A 12,023-nucleotide genomic window follows, 5' to 3' on the forward strand; every position below is an offset into this window, starting at 1 on the left:
TAGAAATGAAATTCCACATCTGTGTTAAATAATGACCAACAGGAAGAATGTGAAAGTAATGGAAGCATCAAGTGAAGGGAGTTTTATAATAATACAGCACTAAGTCTAACATGGTCCACTGCCTATGGCATTTATCTGTTCAAACAAACAAACAAACAAACAAACATGAATTGATAGCTGATGAGAATTTTTTGAGCTATTATGCCTGCTAAAGTAATGCTAACTACATCACTGCTTTGGGTCATGCCTTAGCTTACCACCCTCAGGCGGCCAGTCCTCTCATAACAAGAGCTGTTGTATTGTAGTCATCAATTAGGTTCCAGCAGTATAACCTGCTCCTTGTTTCATGGTGCCTGACTTGATATAATTCAGATTACTTGGGGCCATGGTGTGGTGGTAGTAAAAATAGTTCAAAAAAATGACCAAAATAATCAGTACTTAGACATTAGTCATATATGACTCTTAGTAGAAACTCTCAATGTTATGTTGGGTTTTTCCCATGCTCCCTTTGCATTAAAAATATTATAATGTAGATGTTAAAAAGCACAGATTCTAGAGTCAGACTGCCTAAGTTTGAATCCCAGCTGCACCACTTACTTGTGTTATTGTGGGCAAGGTTTATTTAACCTCTTTGCTTCGGTTTCCTGATCAGTAAAATGGGGATAATATCTACCTCATAGAATTATTGTGAAGATTAAACAAATTAATATGCGTGCTTGACTCATAAGCCCTATGTAGGCATTAGCTCTTATTACAGTGATGTTTATATTTTATTTAATTCACTCATTATGTCTGGGGGGGTCATAAGCTTATAAACTCTTTTTGTCTGTAGGACTGACTGCTGTTTCAGTCCAGATGATAAACTCGTAGTCACTGGTACATCTGTTCAAAGAGGATGTGGTAGCGGCAAACTTGTTTTCTTTGAGCGTAGGACTTTCCAAAGGGTGTATGAAATAGACATCACAGATGCGGTATGTATATTTTTTTCTTCCTAGCCTTGAGAATGAAGTGAAGTTTGCATCTTAGCCATCTTTTGTTTGTTTGTTTGTTTGTTTGTTTATTTAATAGAACATAAGCGCCAGCCCTTATAGCATGATGGCGGCTGCTTTTTTCTCTGCACAGGGGGTATCAGTACATTGCAGACTACCTGATCTACCCTATCCCTTTTCCAGTGTTTCCCATGGGCTCACACTTTAGTTGGAATTTCAGCTGGGCTTGAGATGTTTCCCCTTCTCTGACAACCAGTTTGAGGAAGGAAGAATCTGATCATCGTGTAGGATATGGAAAGGAGCTTTCCACAATGTTTGTGAGGATCTAGAGGCTGACAGAAGTGAAAGGTTATGCCCCCAGAAAGTGATGAAGTTTATCATTCTTTTCTAAACCCTGAAGACTTTGACAGAATTTTGCTTGTCAGAGTTGTAGTCATTAAGGTACGGCTCAGCATCCAGTGAGCTTAATTGCTATTTAGTTATTTGACAATTTAAAACATTTCAGATTTAACTTCTACATCTAAAAAGACACAACAAATTATTAGTTTTGTTTACATATATATGTGAACACTGAAAGACCAGCATTCATTCATTCATGTCCTGACACTGGAACCACATGTAATACAGTAATAGTGAAGATTCTCACAACAATTTGAATTCTTTTAAAGTATGTATTATTATTTAGATGGTAAGGCAAATCATTGTAATTTTCTGAGTATGAAACAGGCCAATTAATGCCTGTGTAAATTTTCTTTGGCTCATTGTCAGATCCCTTAGTAATATCCTATATCTTAAACAGTGCTCTTATGTAAGTTTCTCCAGTTGCTTCAACTCTTTGTAAACAGTTGAGATGTATTATGCACTTAAGTGACTCAGACAATTGAACAACTGTTTTTAAATCACCAGCAAAAAGCTCCTGTCTCTAATGTTCTAGTATTACTATGGAGTCTTAATTTGTAGGCCCTAAATTTGAAACCACAGTATAGTTAGAGTACTATAGAAAAAGTGAAATAACAATGAGACTAAATCTAAATGAGTTCCTAAGTTTAATAGATTCTAATCTCATGACATAATTTGAAATGTGCCGGTACTCATAATTTCATTGGGTGCATTCAGGAGCCAACTAAAACACTAGAATCAAAGAAAAACAATCAACTCCCTCAACTTTAATCTCAAAAAGTAAAATTATTATAATTAGTTGTTCCAAAAGTAAGCTATGTTCTGCTGTGCCTCTCAACAACTGTATGTTACAGTATCATTCTTGGTGTTGTGTTTTTAACTTATAATTTAAGTTGAAATATAAATAAATTGAGGAATGTAGAAGTATGATTGCATTTTTAAAGACATGCTGGGCTTCTGTAGTTTAAAGGAAGAACATGCTGGAAAAATCAGTTTCTCATAATGTGATAAATTTTTGTTCTCTGAGTTGCTTTTCTAGCAAGATCTTTTTCTCCATAGCACTTATAGCCACCTCGTGTATCGTATGTTTGTTTGTTTTTGTCTGCCTTCTTCCACCAGGAAGTAAGTCACACATACAAGGGCAGAAACTTTGTTTTATTCACTGTGGGATCCTTGGTGCTTTGAACAGTGCCTGGCACATAGCTCATAATATTTATTGAATGAGTGATTGGTATAGTTGGGAAGTAGAAGTAATGTATATTTTAGATCATAGGTGTATCTTTGGAGAGTGGGGCAGGAGAGAGGATAGGGATGGAAAGGTAAAATTGGCCTTGTATACTCCATAAGAAAAAGATGACTTTATCTTGTGGCTTTTTTAAAGCAAGGAATGACACATTCAGATCCAAGTTTTAGAACTGTTAATTCTTTTGAAATGTAAAGGTTGGACTTAAAAGAGTTGGTGAGCATTTGTAGATGAAGCCTGAGGTTTATAACTTAGGAGACTGGGTAAATGTTCCTTCAGATAAATATATATAGAGAGAAAATAAAGCAGATTTTGGAAGAGAGTTCTGTTGTTGATATGTTGACCTTGAAGTACCTGTAGGACTTCTGGGTAGAGATGTTGCATACACAGATGGGTAAATAAGTTTGGTGCTTAAGAGAAAGAAGACAGTTTTGGAAGAAACATTTATAATTTAGAGTTGAAATGTTGATTGCTGATGAATTTGATTGAGGAAACAGCATAAAGAATAGAAAAGATGAGTCCTAAGAAACATTGGCATTTAGGAGATAAGCAAATGACGAGAAGCTAACAAAGGAGAAGGTTCATTAGATATCATATATCGAGTCATCTTAGAAAAGTCAGAAAACAAATTTTGAGATCCATTTTAATAGATGGATGAAGAGAGAGCTTAAAATAGGAACAAAACCACTGCACCTTAGAGTGGCCTTTTAAATTGTTGATTTAGTGGGGGTGGCAGGTTGTTGTTGTTAGCATCAAATAGCATCATTTTTCTGTTTATATAGTAGAATGTTATGTTGTTATCTTTAAAGGGGCTTTAAACTGCCCTTTTGATCTGTTGTCTCAAGTTTTGAGTCTTCTTGGAATTTAAGAAAATAAATACATTCCTTGGAATGGATAAAGGGTGGACACTTTGCTAGAAGAGCCAAAAATTGCCTCTTTTATTTTGTTGTGTTTTTGTCATTAAAAATCAGGATAGTTGTCATTCTTTTGGAAATATCACACTCCTTGTAGTAAGTTACTTACTGTATGTTGAGTTTTAATTTGCATAAAAGACAGTCTTTCCTATTCTTAATATCAACAGTTGGTAGCAACTTGTTTGACTGAGGCACAGACAATGATGGCATTATGTCTATCCTAGATGTGTCTGTTTACCTTAATGAAGTATGATTGGTTACACTCTTCCTACGCCATCTTCTAAAACAGAATAAACCCCTATGTATATGGAGCCAAACATGGTTTTCAGTCAGAGAATATTAACAAATATTATATTTGAAAACACAGCTGTAGCATCTAGCACAATGGATCTAACATGTGCCCTTGGAGGGGAGGGGAGAGGGAAGAGAAAGGAAAGGGGGAAGGGAAGGGAAGAAAGAGAAGGGAAGGGGAAATTTCCTTCAATATTTTCGACTAGTCTACTTGGACATTCAAGGTTGATTGAAAGTCTTAGTACTAACATAAGAGTATATGATAGTCAAAAGTTCTTTTAAGGAAGAAAGAAATTCATTTTTGATCCCTAAAAAGTATTTGATTATCTTTAGGAATGTTTTTTAACCACTGAAGAGAATAGATAGCAAAGAACAAGGGTTATCTTAGGTTTTTACTTCCTTCTACCACTATTTGTTCTCCAGAATATTCCCTTCCTTTGGGAAATGAAATTTAGATTATGCACACCTCATTCATGTTCTTTAAAAAAGAAAGCTCAGAATGTGAACTATTAGGTATCTTCTATCAGTTTGAAATCTTGTGGTGGTGGTTTCCACGGAGCTAACTCCGCAGTTTGCGAAAGTATATACGCTGGACCTGCATTCCTGGAATTTTATCATTTATTTTCATCTTCGTCAAGTGGAAGAAAATGAAATAAAAATAGTGACTTTGTTATTAACTCTGGGCTTCTCCCAAAAGATAAGGAGAACTTGAAATTTTTATACAAGATTTGAGATTTATTTATTTACTCATTTGCTTACTACGGACTTTATCCTTGCCCCTTATTTTTAACCATGAGGATTATTTGAGATATATATATATATATATATATATACACATATATATATAATTATTGTTAAAAATTATGTTAAGTTAAAGTTCATATCTTTACCAAAAAGAAAAGAAAAATTCGTATTTAGGACCCATGTCTCCCAATTAAAGAGATAGCCTACTATGTATATACCGAGGAACCATATTTTGTGTTAAAAAAATTTATTTAAAAAAAAATTTTTTTCCGTGAAAATAATACCAGCTGTGTTTCCTTCTTTATTTAATTATGTGAGTTCTGAGATCTTGAGGTCACATTAATTTTAATCACCTTATAAGATCTGATTCTTCATATTTACAGTTCGATGAAAACCATATCAATGAAAACTACATATTAACTTTTTATATATTAATTGTATTTTTCTGATTGTAAAAGTATTATAGTACATATTAAATCTAAAAAATTGACAAAGATAAAGAAGATCATAAAAAAGTAAATATCATATTTAATCCTACCATCCACAAATTATTCTAGTTATGACATTTAAATTAATAAATTTTAATGTTCAAGAAAATTGCCATGTGCGGCTATTATAATGCAACTATTAGGACAGTGTTTTACTCTCAGGAAGCACAGTGGTCATTCAGAAAATGACATATAACATAAAATGAAAGTGTTACAAAGATGTGACATATAATTACATACATAAAATGGAAGTGTTAGCACTTTTAATTTCACAAAAAAAGATTAGGAGAGAATATTGATATTTTAAATCCAAAGAAATTGAAGAAGAAGAATTAATGGATAAAAAAAGGGCCATGAAATAATAGATCCTTAATGAAGCTAGCTGTTTATCTTAATTTATAAGTGTAAGGGACACACTGACCATTCAGACTATAGTCAAGCTCTGTTATTTGTACTTATGGAGAGGAACAGAAAGGTAATTCAAATTAATGGATATTCCAGAAGGTCCTCAGATTTGGCTCTGGAATGTATCTTCGTTCTTACATTTGAATATAGATATATTTGATCAGGGAATTCACTTCAAACAAATTAATGATGCTATGCCTATGAAAGCTTGACTCTGAAGGAGCTGAGGAAATCATCTGTTCTTTCATTTCACACTGGGAATAGACTAATCATCTGTCTCACTGATATAAAGTCCCAGCTCAGGCAGAATTGTACATCCTTAAAAGTTTGCTAGAAATAAAGAAGTCAAGCAGTGTCTCTGCCTAGTCAGGGTCATACAAGGAATAGTACACAGAGAGAACTTGAGCTATCAGCAGTGCAAATGCCAACTGAAAATAAACTTGAAACTGTATTTGGCATTTATCTGCCTTCTAAAATATAGCGAAACCTTGTTAATGTGAAACACAAGGAGATGGAAAATATGGGCTTTGAATTAACTAGCTTTCCATTATCTGATTTTTATTATAGAGCAATCAGGCAGCTGGTTGATTAGGGAATAGCAGTTGCTTTGAATTATGTATTATTTTGAATAAAGTGATATCAGCTTAATGAAATTTTACTGTAATTCACAGGATTAAACAATGCAGATCCTAGAGGGAGCCTAATTAACATATCTGTATTTATTAAAATATATGTATTTGCCCACAGCCAAGTTATAGGACAGTATACTCAACATAGGTGTATGAAGCATTTGCTTATTGAGAAAAGAAAAGCAGAGTATGAGAGCACTAGTTGTTTCCTGGTCTTCCAAGATGTATAGAATATTTGATAGGGAACCTGGGAGTGAGTAGAAGGTGATAGAATTTTAGTGTAAATCTGCCAATGTGCAGTTACACATTTCTTTCTCTTAGCACTGTCTTTTCCAGGGTCAAGAGTTAACTTTCAGCATAGCTGTAAGGAGAATGTTTTATTGTCAGGGAGCACAATGGTTATTCAGTACTACTTCCTCTAGAGTGTTTTCTTTAATTACTGGAGAAAAGAGATGCCAGTAGGATATGGTGAAAAACAACATTGCATTTTTGCTGCCTTCATAATTTGGATTACGAGGCCATCATGAAGACACTAAACTCTTTCTTGGGATTTCCTGAAGCAAGCAGCATGCATATATTAACAAAATTCAAACAGTAGCTGGAACTCAGCTGGAGTTACTTCACAGTTAGCTTCACAGTTTGGCGGGGGTGGGTGGGGGGGTGGTAGCTGGTATAAGTAAGACTTGATTAAATTACTTCTTGGTTCTCATTGTACCTTACGGTATTATGTTACGGAAGTTCCAGAGTAGTCATTCTCAAGATTTGAAGAATACAGTTGAATTTTCATCTGTAGGCACATGAGAGTAAAGAGAAAAGAAATTACAGATTTCATGATCATTTAACTGTTAATATCTACCTTATCAAATCTTAAAATATTTTAGGTAGGGAAAATGACAAGAACTAAATTAATGCTGATTCTTCATTATTTTAAAAAATTGTGATATAGTAAAATTGACCTTTTTGAAGTGTGCAGTTCTGTGATTTTTATTTATGATATATGTGTAGAGTCATGTGTTTACCATCAACACAATCAGGATACAGAACAGTTCTATCACCCCCCAAAAACTCCTTTTTGCTATCCCTCCATAGTCATCTACTCACCCCCTCTTCTACCCCTCACTCCTAACTACTGGCGTTCACTGATCTGTTCTTCTTCACTATTGTATTGTCTTTTCAAGAATGTCATATAAATGGACTCATATAGTATGTAACTTTTGGCTTCTTTCAACAGAATGCCTTTGAGATTAATCCAGGTTGTTATGTATATCGGTACTTTGTTACATTCTATTGCTGAGTGGTATTCGACTGTACAGATGGACCACAGTTTTTTAATCCATTAAAGGACGTTTGATTGTTTTTTGTTGTTGGAGATTATGGGTAGAGCTTCCATAAGCATTCATATACAGGTTTTCATGTGAACATAAGTTTTCATTTCTCTAGGGTAAATACCTAAGAGTAGGATTTCTGGGTTATATGGTAAATGTGTATTTATTTTTATAACAAACTGCCAAACCATATTTTAGAGTGGCCATACATACTATTTTACATTCCCACCCACAGTGTGTGCATTTTTCATTTGCTCCACATCCTTACCAACACATTGTATTGTCAGCATTTTTATCTATTCTAATGGATGTAGAATGGTATCTCATTATGGTTATAATTTGCATTTCCTTAATAGCTAAGGATGTTGAATAACTTCATGTGCTCATTTTCCATCCTTATGTTGTGGTAAAGTGACTGTCCAAGGCTTTTGCCCATTTTTAAAGTGTTTTTTTCCTTACTGTTAAGTTTTGAGAATTCTTTATATATTCTAGATACCAAGTTCTTTGTTGGACGTGTGATTTGCAAATATTTTTTCCCAATCTGTTGCTTGTTTTCATTTTTTTAATAGTGTCTTTTACAAAACAAAAGTTTTTAATTGTGATGAAGTCAAATTTATCAATTTTTTTCTTTTATGGATTGTACTTTTTTTCACATCAAAGAACCACTTGACTAACCCCAAGGTCACATAAATTTCCTTCTATGTTTTCTTCTAAAAGTTTCATAATTTTCTGTTTTACATTTAGGGCTATCCATTTTAAGTTAATTTTTGTATAATAGAGTGAAGTATAGGTCGAGGCAGGGCTAGGACTCAGGTGAGGCAAGTGAGATACTTGCCTCAAGTGAAAAATTTAAGGAGATGCCAAAAAAACTCAGTAATCAAGATAAATAACAGTTTAATGCAACATTATAAAAATCAAAATTTATGCAAAAAGCCATAATTAATAAAATATCAAAATTTTAAATAAAAACGGTTTAAGTAACAGTGCTGTGCCAAGCTGTATTCAAGTCTGAGGCCAAAGGAAAACTCATTGGACTGATCCTGTTTTTATTTAAAATTTTGATGTTTTGTTCATAATACACTTTTTTGGGGGGGGAGGGAATGGAGAAGTAGAGTGAGGGAAATCATGACTCACTTCTGCTTTAGTAATACTTTGAATTCTGGACTTCTTCCCAAATCCACCTACTGCTGTTTACTTTTCAGAGTCCTCAAATAGGTAGGCTATGCCTTCTGTCCAGGTTTTTTAACTGTATTCAGAGGGAGAGACTGAATGAGATGCGTTTCCGTTATCCTACGCAGAACCAGAAGCTTTTTTAAATTAAAAAAATTACAGTGGTGATGGAAAACACAAAATTAAACAGTACAAATTATAGCAGTTGTGCCTACGAGGAAACTTCTAAGTTAGCTGCACATTTGGAGGGACATTCATATGGTAGAAAATAAAGTAATATCAGTGATCCTAGTGTGAGTCACCTCTCTTATTCTGGTGGTATGTTCCCTTGACATACTATGCCACAACACAGAGCTACTGGCTTTTGCTTCATTTGCTGCCATTGGTATGAAGCATCCTTTGCTTAATTTCTCAGTATTATTTTCCAAAGCCCATCTCCCTGTCTGCCTGAGAACTATGATTTAACTCTCCTATATAAAAATTTAACTTACTTTTAACAGTTTTTATAGCCTCCCTAAAGAGTTCATTTCTGTGTATGAAATCTCTTACCGTCAGATCGTTTTTTTCCTTGACTTTTAGCCTCAGATTCTCATGTTTAGAGCCCATATCCTTTACTCTAGTCCTCATGGAGTTGGAGAACAGCTGGTCAACATCCTCTGTTCCCTCAAAGATTATAAAGTTACTGTTGTCTTGTCTGAGGGAACCAGACTTAGTCTTTTGTTCTTCTTTTTTAAGCATTTCCTTGTGGATCATATTTTCTCAACATTTCTATTATCTGTGCTACTCCCTTCTCAGCCATTTCTAGATTCTCCAGTAACCAAATTGGAGGAAGGGTCTCATCAGGGCTGATGGTGCCGTGTGGGTTGGTAAGGGCATCATATTCCTAATGCTTATTAATAACAATACATAGCACATAGTAGGTATTTGGTGAGTATGTATTTGTTAATTTTGCTTTGTCTTTTATTACATTTTATTCTAGCATATTCTTATTGGGACTTACTGTAATGGCCTATTCCTGACCACCTTCTCTTGATTTTGTATTTTTGTTAATAGTTTTTTAATTTGTGTTTTTGTTAATAATTTTTTAAAGTTAATTTGGAATTTCAGAGCATAAATATATTTACTTTTAGATTAATTGTCTACTTCTTTAAAACAAGATAGATGATCCTTTTTCAGACTTACTAAAAATAGCTGTGTTTTGAGTTCAGGGGAGGAGATACAAATTTACTGTGGATGCTTAAAGTACTGGCAATTTAATGAATATAATTTGTTGTGGTTGTTATACTATTAATGAATATGATCTATTCCCTGGGTCTACTTTGTAAAATATACTCTGCTTTGAAATAAAATCATTTATTGGAATTTGACACTATATTTTATGAGAAGTCTAATCATTATTCTTCCTTAGTATAGAAGACAAATACTGATATAGTGCTTACGCTTTCTTTTCTCATCTCTAGTTTCTCAAAAGAATAAATTTGTAAATTTTTTTGGACTAATAGATTCTTAATTCAGGTATGGTTATGTAGATTTTCTGTTCAACGTTCTCTCTGATGTAGTATTTACTGTAGGAATCCAGATTCAAACCCTATAGTGAGGTGTCTTTCCTATGATCATCTATTTGACAATGATCTCATTTGGGGAGTTACAATATGAGATGAGGGGCTAATCACATGCTGCCTCAGGCTTCAAGAGCAAAAGAATGAGAACCAAAAGGAGGCCTTGTCCAGTTTAATGGTTTTTCCATATCATTTAATCCCGTAACAAGCTATATTAAAAGGCATCCACTACTCCTTGGTGTCAGCATTTGCAAATGAAGATTTTTTGCTTCTATTCCTCGTCCTTCAAAGCAATAGAAATAGTATTTCCTTTTTGATTAAATAGAGACTGTTTTTTTCTCTTTGTAAGAATTTGTTTTATTTAATAGGTGTTTAAACTTATCTACATTTCCTTGTATAGTCATGATGGCCACAAATGGCAAAGCTGGGTAAAAAATCAGCCACTAGATATCATAACCCTGAAGGAGAAGTATACTTAACTCATCTATAAAATAGAGGGGGGCGGAAAAAAGAGGACCTGATTTTGTAGATGTTTAAAGATGTTCAGAATGACACACTGTTTTTTACATAATATGTAAACATATAATAGAGACATACTTAACTCCTCTATAAAATAGCAACAAAAAAGAGAGAGAGAACCTGATTTTGTAGATGTTTAAAGATGTTCAGAATGACACACTGTTCTTTACATAATGTGTAAACATATAATAGAGTGATGACTACTGCTCTGTTGTCTAACTCCAGCACCATATTGTGTCCTGCGGATGGGCCTAATGAAGGACTTTATGTCTTGTGGGATTTTCTGACAGTTTTTCCTCTCTCAACCTGAATCTGATGAATGATCTTTGGTAACAAGTTTTTTTTCCAGCTGTTCTATAAGAACTCTGGCCAAACTTTCACAATTACATATAGTGTGGGGAAGAAAGAGGCCTGTAATTAACATATATCCCTGTGTAGTGTTTTCCGTTTTTTGGAATGATAGATAATAGTCTTGTCAGAGGAGGGCTAAATAAAAGAGGATGATATTTAAAACATCTTTACCTATACTATATTAAGGTAAATAATATTTTACATGTCCTGTGTAATTCATCTACATGGGAAGATTTAGCTTTCCTTTATTTTATCGGTTTTACATGCTGATTGATGATTTCCAACATACATTTCTTATCTAGTAGTTAGGGATTTATTAAGTTTCATGCATTTGTGCTTTGCTCATATAAACACAGTACTGGTGCTTATTATCTTTATGCCCATCTCCAATTGTTGATAAATGAAGAAAGGTAAAGGGGCCTGGGTCTATGTAGATAAGATTGAGAAAGATGGCCATAGGTAGTGCTTCCGAAGCTTTTTCACAACCTAGTCCTTGTAATAAATGATGATATGTGATGTAAATGGATTAGGCTACTCTTTGCTAAAAATGACTAGCCTGAGGCTCCAGCACCCCAGGCCCCTCTCAAGTACGAGGAGCTCCATATCTTGACTCACCTACAACCCATTCTGTGCCCACCAGTGGGAAGCTCTGCTGCTCTAAGTGGATCCCCTGGTATGGGACCTCTAGGGTGTTGGCCTTGCAGGATGACCACCCGTCCATGCCACTCACCCTGTGGACTCCAGCTTCCAGCTCCTGTTTGTTTCCTGCTCCCAGATTATCATTAATAAGAGTAATCACCAGACTTTCTTCAGTCATTACTTGTGCTTTCTTTGCTTTCATAAATTCTTCTCAAGTAACAGGATTGGAGCGAACTAACATTTAGTGTTTTGAATTAGATGAGGAAAATTGTATTTAATTTTCTTACCCAAGAGACCTTCTATTTTCTCTGAGAACTTTTTCTTGTGATGAGATTCTTTAGGCAGGTTTATTATCAGA

At 34.3% G+C, this 12,023-nt stretch overlaps 1 protein-coding gene across 1 annotated transcript in view; it reads left to right on the plus strand.

Annotated features, from left to right (window-relative positions):
- WDR70 (WD repeat domain 70) overlaps window positions 1-12,023 on the plus strand; it is a 214,126-nt gene that overhangs the window by 171,282 nt on the left and 30,821 nt on the right. Inside the window, exon 13 of the mRNA XM_045566608.1 lies at window positions 833-971. Coding sequence (XP_045422564.1) covers window positions 833-971 — 139 coding nt within the window. The remainder of the gene's footprint in view (window positions 1-832; window positions 972-12,023) is intronic.

Source organism: Lemur catta, chromosome 12, assembly GCF_020740605.2.
Source record: "Lemur catta isolate mLemCat1 chromosome 12, mLemCat1.pri, whole genome shotgun sequence".
In the NCBI taxonomy this organism is placed as follows: Eukaryota; Metazoa; Chordata; class Mammalia; order Primates; family Lemuridae; genus Lemur; species Lemur catta.